Below are 14160 nucleotides of genomic sequence, written 5' to 3' on the forward strand. Positions count from 1 at the left end.
AAGGTTAAAATAGTGCCACACAATTAATAAATCCCTAAAGGACATCAGAGGAATATTAGCCAACGTTTGGAGTCTAAACCAATTAAATAGCCTACATCTATTCCTTCTTTAACGGGTAAGGATTTGGGTCTCATAACAATTAGGTTCGGTTTTTGGGTGAAAATCTGTCCTTATGTCGGGTGTCGGGTGTCGGTTCGGTCTCGGAATTGATGTTGCCTGCGTGGTTTACCTACGGTTCCAAAAAACGAAACCGTGCAGGGACCTGCTCTGGGGTCATTTGAGAGGAAATGACAAAAAACTATCGAAAGTTCCTCCCACTCACATTTGTCTAACTTTAACTCTGTTAATCTGGTCAATAATTCCAACAGGATAGTTTAATAGTAATTTGGTCATTGTTTAGTACAGTAGCCATATATTGAATTTTTCTGTAAACTCTGTGATTATCGCGGTAAAACTTGCCTAAATCAACATCATTCTATTTGCGATCTTCCAGCCATGCCTGCCTCGACTTTAAACCACTGTGCTCGATTCCTTTGGTCTGTTTCAACATGTCAGCCCCGTGGGTAGAGGTGTAATGCGGCTGTCATGTCAACATGTCTCTGCTCAGACTATGTGCCTTTCCCCGATGTTTGAGTGGCCAAGCTCTGCTCGACACAAGCGTCTTTCGAGTGTCGCATGCGAGGCGACGTCCCGTGTGTCACACCGTCCGGGAGGCGGCGGAGCGGTTTCGAGCAGGTAGGCTAGTCTCCCGAGGAGCCGGTGGCCAGCAGCCGTCCTGATTGCTTGAAGCATAATGAGTAGATTACCGTGTCTTGTCTTAACGATGTCTGTGTGTTTGTCTGTTGTCCTTTAAGAGAACCCGTGGACGTTTCAACGGCAGAATTTCTCGGCCCGTGCACGAGCTGTCTTTTCCAGGGCGGCCGATGGCAGGAAGAGAACGCGGGAGCAGTCGGTGTTATTGGACGGTAGGAACGGATGTATCTGGTTCGCGTCTAACTATTACTAGCAGACACATGATAGCCTAAGAGTTAACCAAAAGCTGGCTAGCAAACAAATGTCGACAACGTAGTTAGCAAGTCCTTTGTTATGTTAAGGTGGTGTTAACATACAAAACAGCTGTTGTAAAATGTACTTGTTCCTGACTTAGCTTCATTCCATCACATCACTTAAATGCTTTCTTTTTCTCTTCCTCTGTCATCTCCTTCTCTCCTCTTCTCCCCTCTCCATCCCCGCCCTCCCTCCCTCCCTTATCCCGCCTCCCTCCTCTTCAGTCCTAGAAGCCAGGATCCAACAGCTTCAATGTGGCTTCCTCCTGGAACCCCCGCCCTCCCAAGCCCCACCCCTCAGACCCCCCCAGCAAGGCAGAGGTGGGGCCCCAGCCAGGCTCCCTGTGGGGGGCCAGCCCAGGGGGGCGGTGGGGGGCGGCGCCCCTGGCAAGGAACAGGCCAGCCGCTGGATGGAGAAGCTGAACAAGGAAAAGAGGGTAACCAATACAAAGCTGCAGAGGATCCAGCAGAAGAACACCAAGACCCCCACCCTAACCTCCAAGACCCCCACCCTAACCTCCAAGACCCCCACCCTAACCTCCGAGCCTACCACCAAGATTACCTCCAAGCCCACCAGCAAGACTACCTCCAAGCCCTCCAACAAGACTACCTCCAAGACTAGCTCCAAGCCCACCACCAAGAGTACCAGAAACCCTGCCTCTAAGGCCAGGATGATGGCTGAGGCTGGGAGGGAGGCTGGGGCGGAGGCCATTGTGAGGACTGGGCCTAAAGCAGAGACTAAGGTCAAGACTAAGGCCAAGACTAAGCTCAAGACTAAGGCTAGGGCTGGTGGAGGGGCCGGAGGTGGAGGTTCTGGAGGTGGGCAGAGGAAGGCTGAGGTGTCTAGGGAGGCTGGGCAGCAGGAGGAGGCTGGGCAGCAAGAGGAGGCCAGCTGGGACAGGGAACTGGAGGGGTTACAGGAGTTACAGGCACGGATCAACCAGCTGCCTGGGGCTGGGGCTGGGGGGGAGCAGGCCCACAGCCCCACAGCGGTACGGTCCTACCTGGAGGCGTGTGTGGCAGCGTTGGACATCAATGTGGCTCATCGCTTCCTGCTGGAGCAGCATCGCCGTCTGAAGAGACGCAACATGCTGACCACCGCTGAGTACAACACCATGATGAGAGCCTGGGCCAAGAGGGTGAGGAGGGGGAGGAGGGACTGTGTAGGTGCGTGTGTGTGTGTGTGTGTAAGGTTTGATGGTGTGCGTGTGTGTCCCATGCAGGGTAACCTAGGTAACGTTCGTCGTATCTTCACGCTGCTGGATGAGGCGGGGCTGAAGCCAGACCTAGGCTCCTACGCTGCCGCCCTGGAGGCCATGGGTCGCATCACATCCTGCCCCGCGCACATCATCCTCAGGTACACACAAACATCATCCTCAGGTACACACGCACATCATCCTCAGGTACACACGCACATCATCCTCAGGTACACACGCACATCATCCTCAGGTAGATGAGTGTGTGTGTGCGTGCGCAGGTGTCTAAGCCAGCTGGAGGGGGATGGTCTAAGTCTGGATGGCATGTTCAGCAAGGTGATGTTCAAGCAGGATGAGAAGGACATGGTTGTGAAGGCTGTACACGCCGTCCGGCCAGACTACCAGCCCAGCAGCTCCTTCACCCAGCCTCTCTGCTCTTCTCCTCTGGTCAAGGACTTCTACACTCAGGTGAACCTCTCCTCTTTCCTACATCTTTACCTTCAGTTCTAAGAGCAGGACCGTTGTAGCCAAGCTTGCTTCTTGTTGATATTCTGTTAGTCAGGCTGCAGTATAGCAACATGTTCTGCTCAAAACTAGCCTGTGATAGATCTGTTGTCCAGGAAAATGACACTTTATAGAAAAAATATTGTACAACTATTTACAGATGTATTATCATTTTCTGACTGACTGTGTGTGTGTGTTCAGGCTGGAGAGGCGTCCTACCCTAAGCTGCCGTTCTCCCATGCGGAGCTGCAGAGGAGGTTCAAGCAGCAGCTCAGTGAGGAGCAGGCCTGCACCGTCACCATCCAGTCAGTAGAGGGCAGCAAACCTGTCACTCCCCACGCCTCCAGGATGGTACACACACCCTACACACCCACAAACACACCATATACTAGGGCTGGGCGATAAATATTATAGAAGTAATGACTTCCCTCAATAAAGATATTGTAACATGAATTCATTTTCAATAATGTCGAGAGAGAATAATTAGGAACAGCAGTCCATTTAATTTCTATGGTGTAGCAGGAAGTTGCGGAGAAATACGCTAATATTAACCGCGGAAAATTAGTCTTGTTGCTGAAAATAGTGGCAGCGATAGCCATGGCGAGGGAACAACTTCCAATAAAGAAATTATTGATAAAAAGGGTGCGTCTTCAGTTAATTGGAAGTGGTTTGGCTTTTTAAAATCCGACAAAGAGCAGAGCAATGTCTACCAAGTCTGGTAACGACAAACCTTTTTTACCACTTGAAGCAATATCACTCGTTGGAACATGCAGCAGGTGTGTGTTTGCACCAAGGTATTGATCAAAAGCTTAAGTTACTTGACCCCAGGTACGTGCTCCCTGGCCGCAAACATTTCTCTCACACCGCTCTGCCTAAACTTGATGCCGAGTGTAGGGGAAAAGTTGAGGAAGAGACTTATTTGGCTACTACTACAGATCTGTGGTCTATCGTTTAATTATCGTAATCGAATGGAAATATAAATATCTATCGTGATGATTTTTTACCCATATCGCCCAGCCCTACCAAACACATACACACTAACGTGGTCCCGGTTAACCCTCCTTCCCTCCCCCTCCTGTCCTGCAGAGGGAGCTGTTGAGTGAGCTGCGCTCCCAGTGGCAGAGCAGCCTCCTGCTGGCCTTCAGAGAAACCAGGCAGGCCATGGCCTCCAGTAGCCACCATCACCTCAAGACCAGCTTGTACCCCTACCTGTGTCTGCTCCAGGACCAGGACTACACAGGCATCATGATGCAGGTAGCACACACACACACTCACACACCCTGACCTCTGTCTTTTGTCTTCTACTCATCCTCTGTTGTGTCCTGTCTATCTTCCTCTATCATCCTTCTATCCCTCCCCCCTCCCTCCAGAGCCTGCGAGGGATGTCCCCCCAGGGGGACTCTCTGCACAGCCTGGCTCGCTCTCTGGGGACGCAGGTCCACAGCAAGTTGTGTGTCCAGGACAGGAACCACAGCAGGATGGTGCACAAGCTGGGCCAAGTGTACCACGAGTACACACACCTGCTGGCCCAGGACACAGAGGTAAACACAACACACACACACACGAGTACACACACCTGCTGGCCCAGGACACAAAGGTAAACACAACACACACACACGAGTACACACACCTGCTGGCCCAGGACACAGAGGTAAACACACACACACACACAGCATCAGTCTCCTCAGGAAGCATTCATTAGATGACATGTCCATAACCCCGCTCCCCCCAGTCCTCCTCCTCCCTTCCCAGGGAGCACTGGTGTCGTGTGGAGGCTGCCCAGGCCTCAGGGCCCTCCCTCCAGGGGGACGACGCCCCATGGCCCCCCATGCTGGTGCTGGAGCTGGGCACCTTCCTGGTGGAGCTCATGGTGAAACACCTGCAGGTCCGCAGCAACATCCTGAACCCCCAGCAGACAGACAGCAAGGTGGTCCCCATCCTCTACCACATGTACACCTTCCGCAGCGTGAAGCAGGTACGCTCCCTCTGAACAGCCTGAACACACCCTGCCTCCACCTGAACACACCCTGCCTCTCCACCTGAACACACCCTGCCTCCACCTGAACACACCCTGCCTCCACCTGAACACACCCTGCCTCCACCTGAACACACCGTGCCTCCACCTGAACACACCCTGCCTCTCCACCTGAACACACCCTGCCTCCACCTGAACACACCCTGCCTCCACCTGAACACACCCTGCCTCCACCTGAACATACCATGCCTCCACCTGAACATACCCTGCCTCTAACTGAACACACTCTGCCTTCTCAGCGCCTGTTTTTTTATAGTCTCTAAATATCGGATTTCGAAATCTAATCTAAATATCTGTCTCCATCTAAACCCCCCCCCCCCCCCCCCCCCCCAGGTCGGCTTCATCAAGCCCCACCCCATCCTGAGCCAGATACAGCTGGACGCCATGGAAACGACTTTGACGTTTGACTCGTATGTGATGCCCATGCTGTGTCCTCCCCTCCCCTGGACAACCACACGCTCTGGTGGCTACCTGCTCACCCCTGCCAAGATCATGCGTACAGGCGGAGCAGCCCAGCATGAGGTGTGTGTGTGTGTGTACATGGGCTCACAGCAAGGTGTGTGTGTAAAGACGGTGTAGGTATATGTATTAGTGGTGGATATGGATTCAGTCATCTGGTGATGTAGGTATATGTATTAGTGGTGGATATGGATTCAGTCGTCTGGTGATGTAGGTATATGTATTAGTGGTGGATATGGATTCAGTCGTCTGGTGATGTAGGTATATGTATTAGTGGTGGATATGGATTCAGTCGTCTGGTGATGTAGGTATATGTATTAGTGGTGGATATGGATTCAGTCGTCTGGTGATGTAGGTATATGTATTAGTGGTGGATATGGATTCAGTCGTCTGGTGATGTAGGTATATGTATTAGTGGTGGATATGGATTCAGTCGTCTGGTGATGTAGGTATATGTATTAGTGGTGGATATGGATTCAGTCGTCTGGTGATGTAGGTATATGTATTCAGTGTTTCCCACAGATTAGAAATCTAATTGTGGCGGGGAGGGGTGGGGGTTGTCAGACGGGGGGGGGGGGGGGGGTCGTAATAATTCCTTCGTTAATAATTCGTTACACAGTTAATTTGTTAATAATTTGTTACATTAAATATTAATCCAAAATGATTCACACCTTCACAAATTAACAACAACTAACATATCATTTCTGCATTATGCATGTAGCAACGCTAGTGCTAAACAACTATTTAACTGGTCGGCTCCATGACGCCGAGTAAGTAGCTAGCTCCTGAGACTTCTCACCAAAAGAACGAAGGGGAAACTTCGAGTACTGTAACTCGCTCTGGATAAGAGCGTCTGCTAAATGACTAAATGTAAATGTGAGTAAGGTACCTAGCGAAAAGTAGCCTCAACTTTCCTCGACTTTTAGCTACGGCACTAATGCTGAAGGCTCGCTGTCGGTCTTACTAGAACGGCATATGTATGCATTGTTGCTAACGTGTGCTGACGTTGTGACTGTGTGCATATGTGGGAAAGATGAGTGACAGAGAGACGGAGGGAGAGCAGGGGAAAGGAAATGCAGCTGAACGAATACGCTGCGTGTTTTAACCTAAATAGCGATAATAAAAAATTGTTTCACGAAACGCAATGTGTGGCGGCCGGTGTTGACTCTGTGGCGCACCGCCACAAATTAGTCTATGTGTGGGAAACACTGGTATTAGTGGTGGATATGGATTCAGTCGTCTGGTGATGTAGGTATATGTATTAGTGGTGGATATGGATTCAGTCATCTGGTGATGTAGGTATATGTATTAGTGGTGGATATGGATTCAGTCGTCTGGTGATGTAGGTATATGTATTAGTGGTGGATATGGATTCAGTCGTCTGGTGATGTAGGTATATGTATTAGTGGTGGATATGGATTCAGTCGTCTGGTGATGTAGGTATATGTATTAGTGGTGGATATGGATTCAGTCGTCTGGTGATGTAGGTATATGTATTAGTGGTGGATATGGATTCAGTCGTCTGGTGATGTAGGTATATGTATTAGTGGTGGATATGGATTCAGTCGTCTGGTGATGTAGGTATATGTATTAGTGGTGGATATGGATTCAGTCGTCTGGTGATGTAGGTATATGTATTAGTGGTGGATATGGATTCAGTCGTCTGGTGATGTAGGTATATGTATTAGTGGTGGATATGGATTCAGTCGTCTGGTGATGTAGGTATATGTATTAGTGGTGGATATGGATTCAGTCGTCTGGTGATGTAGGTATATGTATTAGTGGTGGATATGGATTCAGTCGTCTGGTGATGTAGGTATATGTATTAGTGGTGGATATGGATTCAGTCATCTGGTGATGTAGGTATATGTATTAGTGGTGGATATGGATTCAGTCATCTGGTGATGTAGGTATATGTATTAGTGGTGGATATGGATTGGAGTCATCTGGTGATGTAGGTATATGTATTAGTGGTGGATATGGATTGGAGTCGTCTGGTGATATGAACACCAGTACCAACATGGGTCTGGTAAGCACCAGCCTCAAGACCATAATGCAACATGGCTTAGAATCAGCTGACCACTAACCTGGATATTCTTTAAAAGTCCTAATATGTATCAATCTAATATGTAAGGATAATGCCCAGTTGCTTCTGCAGAGTCCATTATTGGATGATATTGTACACTTCGAAGGGCATTATCCCGCTTATACCATGGTCACTTACCAACAATCTTTTTGTTACAAACATGAATTTATGTTTTCATGCGTTTTGTAGTAGAAATCTAAAGTTTTTCAACGTTAGCCAACTCTGATATTCCTAGTCCGCTCAGGTCATAGAACCAACACCGGCTTTCTTTTGGCTAAGCTATTAGCCAGAAAGATAATGTTATGCTAGCAAGATTCAAAGGCAATAACATTGTGTACGGTTGACAAACAGTAAATATAATTTGACAATATCTTTGACAAGAAAATTATCTATCTAACCAGCCATGTCATTCGCCCAAATGAATATCAAGATTTTCAAGAACAAAGTATCGGCCATATACTAGTACTAGGCTACAGTAGGCTACGGCCACAGCCTGTGGAGCGAGTTGAATATCAAATGGATGTGAGATGATCGCATCAAAGTTGACATATTCTCCAAACGGTAGCTAATTATAATTGGACAGTAAATTCAGAAAAGTAAAATTTTTCAAATAGGCTAAAATAAATATTGAAGTCACTCATTGTTGTAATTACATGTTAGCTTGTTGAAGTCTTTCAAAATTGTGTATGGTTACTTATTTCAGACACTTTGTACAGGCTCATACTATGTAGCCAGCGGAATCATTTGGAACGGTGAACAGACAGTTCGACTGGAACTACTTAGTATGTGTTTATTATAACCTGATAATGGACAGCCCTGCAGCCAATCAGAATCGAGTATTCACCCAGACCATGGTATGAGTATAAATCTAATATATCTAAACTTCCGTGATGTTGCAGGTTCTGTTGGACCGGACCCCCACCCAGAGCTTGCACGCCGTGCTGGACTCTCTGAGCCAGCTGGGGAACTGTGCCTGGAGGGTCAACCAGCATCTCCTGGACGTCATCATCTCCTTGTTCAACGACCGCGGCAACGAGAAGCTGGCGGTGCCCCCGCCCGTGTCCGAGGGCCCGGAGGTCCCCCGCTTCAGCCCCAGAGACCCCACAGTCAGCCCCGCCCAGAAGGCTACCCTGAAGACCCAGGCCAACAAGGTGGGTGGAGGAGGGGGTGGAGGAGAGTGCCTTACAGCTCAATAATGCCCTCTGACGAAAATGTCAAAGTGAGCAAAAGCGATCAGTCTGAGTTTTACTAACATATCCAACTTCGGTTTCGGCGTATCAACCTCGTTAATGCTCGGTCGATATGTTAAAGCCTCAGTTTGATATTTCCCGGCATTACCTCACTCTCAGTTAAGTAATTAGCCTTCACTTGTCATTCTAGATCAAGAATGCTAGCCACGCAACCAGAGTAATTTTACAACAATCATTTTTCAACAACAAATCGAATTGGTTACCTGCAGAATGGGTCAACAAATATATAATTAATTAGCATCGGCATGAATGTGGTCCGCTTAGACAAAATACACTCCACATCGAAAATTTCCGTCGGACCAACGCAAATGTGCTTCAAGGTCGGACGAAAACAGCAAATCAAATAAAAGTTAATCTACAATTCTAAATATGCGATCGCAAAAATTCGATTTATATGATGGCTTGTATAGAATACAACAACCAGACATTTAATTGACACGTGTAATCCAAAAATACAGTATAAAAGTATACCGCGGTGGAAACGGTATAGCCAAATCTCTCCCGGTAGACACATTTCTACCGTCGCACGGTATATACCGTCATAGCGCCCAGGCCTAGTGTGCATCATGTTACATAGCGCCCAGGCCTAGTGTGCATCATGTTACATAGCGCCCAGGCCTAGTGTGCATCATGTTACATAGCGCCCAGGCCTAGTGTGCATCATGTTACATAGCGCCCAGGCCTAGTGTGCATCATGTTACTGCTCGTCCACAGGCTAAGAAGCGCCTCAGTGAGATGCACAGCTTGAGAGTGTCTGCACTGTACAAGCTGTCCATCGCCCTCCACCTGAGGGATCAGGTCTTCTGGTTCCCCCACAACATGGACTTCAGAGGCCGCACCTACCCCATTCCCCCACACCTCAACCACCTGGGCAGCGATGTGACCCGGGCCATCCTAGTGTTTGCGGAGGGCCGTCCGCTGGGTCCGCGGGGGCTGGACTGGATCAAGATTCACCTGGTGAACCTGACGGGGCTGAAGAAGCGTTGCTCTCTGCAGGAGAGGCTGGGCCACGCCAACAGCCTCATGGAGGAAATCCTGGACTCTGCTGACCACCCCCTGACAGTGAGACCAGCGACACACATACACACACACTCAGAGACCCTGGAGAACACACACACACACTCAGAGACCCTGGAGAACACACACACATGTTTTTCTGTGTGTGTGTGTGTAAGGGGAGAGGTTGGTGGATGGAAGCTGAGGAGCCCTGGCAGGCTCTGGGCTGCTGTATGGAGATTGCCAACGCAACCAGGTCACCTGACCCTGCCCAGTACATATCACACCTTCCAGTCCACCAGGTGAGCTAGCGCCTCACACACCTAAACACACCTAACACACACCTAAACACCCCTCACACCTCACACACACCTCAACACCCCTCACACACACCCCTCACACACACTGAAACACACCTCACACACACCTAAACACACCTCACACACACCTAAACACACCTCACACACACCTAACCCCCCCCCTGCCCCCCAGGACGGCTCCTGTAACGGGCTGCAGCACTATGCAGCTCTGGGTCGGGACGTCGTGGGAGCCACCTCCGTCAACCTGGCGCCCTGCCCCCTGCCCCAGGACGTCTACAGCAGCGTGGCCCAGCAGGTACCCTGCCCCCCTGGCCCCCTGCCCCCCGGCCCCCCTGGCCACCCGGCCCCTGACGTGTGTGTTTGTGCAGGTGGAGGTGTTCCGCTGCAGGGATGCTGCGCGGGGCGTGCAGGTGGCGCAGGTGCTGGAGGGGGTGGTGGGCAGGAGAGTGGTGAAGCAGACCGTGATGACAGTGGTGTACGGGGTGACGCGCTACGGAGGACGACTGCAGATCGAGAAGAGATTGAGAGAGGCCCAGGACTTCCCCCGGGTGGGGTGCACACACACACACACCTCACACACACACCTCAAACACCCCTTAAACTTATACACATACACAGTATAATGCCTAAGTCATTTGTATGTGTGTGTGCATAGGAGTACCTGTGGGAAGCATCTCATTACCTGGTGCACCAGGTGTTCAACAGTCTGAAGGAGATGTTCACTGGTACCAGAGAAATCCAGGTAACACACTCGCATACGCACACACACACACACACTTCATGCTGACCTACATCTGCTGTCTGCCCAGGTGACCCAGACAGAAAGTTTTATTAATGACTTACACACACACACACACGCTCACACACACACACACACACACAGAGCTAGAAAGTTGTATTGATGACAAGAGGAGTAGTACTTTGGGCTGTTCATCATTCGTTCCTATTAAGACTACTACTGCTGCTCTGTCCCCTCCTCTCTCTCCTGCCACTGCTGCTCTGTCCCCTCCTCTCTCTCCTCCTCCCCTCCTCCCTCCCCTCTCTCTCTCCTCCTCCCTCCCCTCTCTCTCTCCTCCTCCCCTCCCCTCTCTCCTCCTCCCCTCCTCCCTCCCATCTCTCCTCCTCCTCGCCTCTCCTCCTCCCTCCCTCTCCTCCTCCAAGTGGGTCTTCCTCAGAGAAGGGATCAACACTTTTTCAGATCTTTGTCTTCTGTGTGCCACACACACACACACAGCACACACACACACACCAGACACCCTCTGTCTATCTCATCCAGGATTGGCTGACGGACAGTGCTCGTCTGATCTCTAAGTCGGGGCGGCCGGTGGAGTGGGTCACACCCTTGGGCCTGCCGATCATCCAGCCCTATCACCGCCCCCGCCACACCCAGGTACACACACACACTCTCCATCCTCCAGCCCTTTCACCGCCCCCAGAGAGGAGGAGAAGAAAGGAGGAGAAGAAAGGAGGATAAGAAAGGAGGAGAGGAGAGACCAGCTCCAATATCATCATGTGATTGGTTTGGGCTAGAGGAATTCCATTTTTCGCCACCTTGATGACCATGCCTTGTTGCCATAGTTACTGATGGTTCTGTGTGTGTGGGGGTTGCTAGTAAGTAGGTCATATTGATGCTAGTAAGTGGGTCATATTGATCAGCAGCTGTCCGGGTTGGAGGGGGGAGGTGACCTGGAGATCTGGGACAAAACCCAGTGGTACTTCAGCTAGCTGACAGGTCAGGGTTAACCCAGTGGTACTTCAGCTAGCTGACACGTCAGGGTTCACCAGATGAATTCATGAATTACCGTGGAAACAGAAACCATGTCAGTTATTAATGTAACTCTTTTCCTCCTCATCCTCCTCTTCCTCATCCTCCTACCCTCACCCTCCTACCCTCACCCTCCTACCCTCATCCTCCTACCCTCATCCTCCTACCCTCACCCTCCTACCCTCACCCTCCTACCCTCATCCTCCTACCCTCATCCTCCTACCCTCACCCTCCTACCCTCATCCTCCTCTTCCTTATCCTCCTCCTCCCCCTCAGTTGAATAGCACCATGCAGACTCTTTGTCTCTCGATCAACTATGACGCTAAACAGTAAGTTGCTCTTTTTATCATTAGATGTGTGTGTATCTGTATCTGTGTGTGTGTGTGTGTAACCCTGCTTTCTCTGTGTCTGCAGGAGACCAGACACTATGAAACAGAAGAATGCCTTCCCTCCCAATTTCATCCACTCTCTAGACTCCACACACATGATGCTGACAGCCCTGCACTGCTGCAGGTACGCACACACACACACACGCGATTCTCACAGCCACCCACAGGCTCCAGAAGAGGGTAAGTTAGGGTTAGTTAGTTGTTCTCTATTGTAGAGAATCTTCTTTCACTATTTTCTCCGTTCTTTCTCTCAGGGCTGGTGTGACATTTGCATCTGTCCATGACTGTTTCTGGACCCACGCAATTACTGTGGACACCATGAACAAGGTACGCATTCACACACACACACACACTCAGACAGCTGAGGCCAGGCAGGCAGGCAGGTTCAGGCTACAACAGATGAGCCAGCCTCCCGAGACACTCCACCTGCACTGACCCAGCAACCCAGTTAGAGGAGCTCCTCCCTCCTCCTCCTCCTCCTGTCTTCTGCTAAGCTTCATTCAGAGCTTCCTGTCAGAGAGACTGTGTTCATTCAGAGCTTCCTGTCAGAGAGACTGTGTTCTTCCTCTCCCTCTGGGTTGCCAGGTTTGCCGGGAGCAGTTTGTTGCCCTACACAGCCAGCCAATCCTTCAAGAGCTTTCCAACTTCCTGCTTAAAAACTACTGCTCTGGGCTACCGTAAGTAACGCACGCATGCACTCAGGGTGTTAGTGTGGGAGAGGTGTGTGGGACAGTAAACACAGCGCTGCCACATCTAAACCATCAACCTCAGGAGGATCACAACCTCGTCTGTCACCTGACACCTGTACACTAACACCTTAGCTCACACACACACACTCTCACAGACACACACACACACACACAGACGTTCACTTACTCAACCTCAGAGTTAAGTTTGCTTTGAAGTGGATCTTTTCACCGAACCAGAATACGGAAAGCAGAGGAGGTGGAGTTAGCGCTATACTTAACCCTCACCCTAAACCTAACCCTCACCCTAAGTGTTGCTATACATTTTGTGCCGACCACAAGTTGTGCATGAGAGCAGAAGTCGTTTAGTCTTGGTGAGAGAGCGAGGGTTGTGTTAGTGTGTTTACACAGCCAACAAACCACAGCTATGTGTGTGTAGGTCTGACCTGAAGAAACCAGACTACAGGAGGATGATGCTGCTTCTAGCCAAGGTGCCTCAGACAGGTTAGTGTCTCTCTCACACACACACACACACACGTTCAGCTTCTGGCTGCCATCTCTCCTCTCAACGTTCTTAACACATACTCACACAGGAGCAGTTCATCCTGTCCTCCTCTCCTCTCCAGGTGACTTTGATCTTCAGAAAGTAAAGGAGTCCACCTTCTTCTTCAGCTGATTGGAGCTGACAAGAGGAGAGGAGAGGGGGATAGAAGAGAGGAGAGGGATTGAAGGGGATTGACAGGCTGACGGTGGGAGGTCGGGGTGACAGGCCAGACTTAGGAGACATCGATCCCCAGCCTGCTGCGCCTTCACTGGCAGGACAGAAGGGGGAGAGGAGGGGGAAGACAGCTCAGTGCTCTTGAATGCTGTAGCAGGAGGGTCAGATACTGAATCATGACTAATGTTCAAACCTGTGTGTGTGTGTGTGTGTGTGTGTTGCCTCCCTCCACTGGGCTGAGCTAACTCCACCATAGACATATATACATGTCTATGAACTCCACAGGTTCTTAATCTACCCCCCTCCACCACCACTTCAACCTCCACACACACACCCGCTCGGGGGGGGGGGGGGGGGGAGAGGGTGTGAAGGGAGGGATATGCGTGTTTGTATAAAGTTTTATGATTCCTTGTGGAGTTACCAGACAGTTGAATGTAAAAATATAAATAAACGTGTGTCTTATTTCTTGAAGCGTCTGAGATAATTTCTAAAGTGTCATAACTGGTTGTTATGGTGAGGTAGAGGGGTGAGAGGGTGGGTGGGTGAAGGGTAGACACTGGCTCATCTTATGGGTTCTGCACAGAAGTAGGAAACAGGAGACTGGAGAGAAAGGGAAATGGAGTTTAACCATGTGTGAAAGCAAGACCCAGTGTTGTGAATGTAAGATTCTGTCTGTATAAACATAAAAACCATCTTATCTGAAATCAGTC

At 50.0% G+C, this 14160-nt stretch overlaps 1 protein-coding gene across 1 annotated transcript; it reads left to right on the forward strand.

Annotated features, from left to right (window-relative positions):
• The first annotated feature begins 334 nt into the window (after positions 1 to 334).
• On the forward strand, positions 335 to 13789 carry polrmt (polymerase (RNA) mitochondrial (DNA directed)). Its single transcript, XM_047051189.1, has 23 exons — positions 335 to 735; positions 855 to 965; positions 1272 to 2185; positions 2270 to 2403; positions 2524 to 2710; positions 2948 to 3097; positions 3833 to 4000; positions 4117 to 4287; positions 4479 to 4721; positions 5115 to 5303; positions 8226 to 8477; positions 9291 to 9638; positions 9752 to 9874; positions 10065 to 10187; positions 10261 to 10440; positions 10548 to 10634; positions 11169 to 11282; positions 11934 to 11986; positions 12072 to 12170; positions 12301 to 12373; positions 12632 to 12723; positions 13172 to 13236; positions 13359 to 13789. The coding sequence occupies exons 1-23, from the start codon at positions 594 to 596 to the stop codon at positions 13406 to 13408; spliced, it is 4068 nt and encodes a 1355-aa protein (XP_046907145.1). The 5' UTR covers positions 335 to 593; the 3' UTR covers positions 13409 to 13789.
• The last annotated feature ends 371 nt before the right edge of the window (positions 13790 to 14160 follow it).

Source organism: Hypomesus transpacificus, unplaced genomic scaffold (assembly GCF_021917145.1).
Source record: "Hypomesus transpacificus isolate Combined female unplaced genomic scaffold, fHypTra1 scaffold_139, whole genome shotgun sequence".
Lineage (NCBI taxonomy): Eukaryota > Metazoa > Chordata > Actinopteri > Osmeriformes > Osmeridae > Hypomesus > Hypomesus transpacificus.

Bases quoted from the DNA above. Each gene is read 5' to 3' on its own strand.
- polrmt (XM_047051189.1), top strand. From the start codon at position 594: ATGTCTCTGCTCAGACTATGTGCCTTTCCCCGATGTTTGAGTGGCCAA. The intron at 736-854 runs GTAGGCTAGTCT...TTGTCCTTTAAG, and splicing joins GGCGGAGCGGTTTCGAGCAG to AGAACCCGTGGACGTTTCAA. The intron at 10,635-11,168 runs GTAACACACTCG...TATCTCATCCAG, and splicing joins CTGGTACCAGAGAAATCCAG to GATTGGCTGACGGACAGTGC.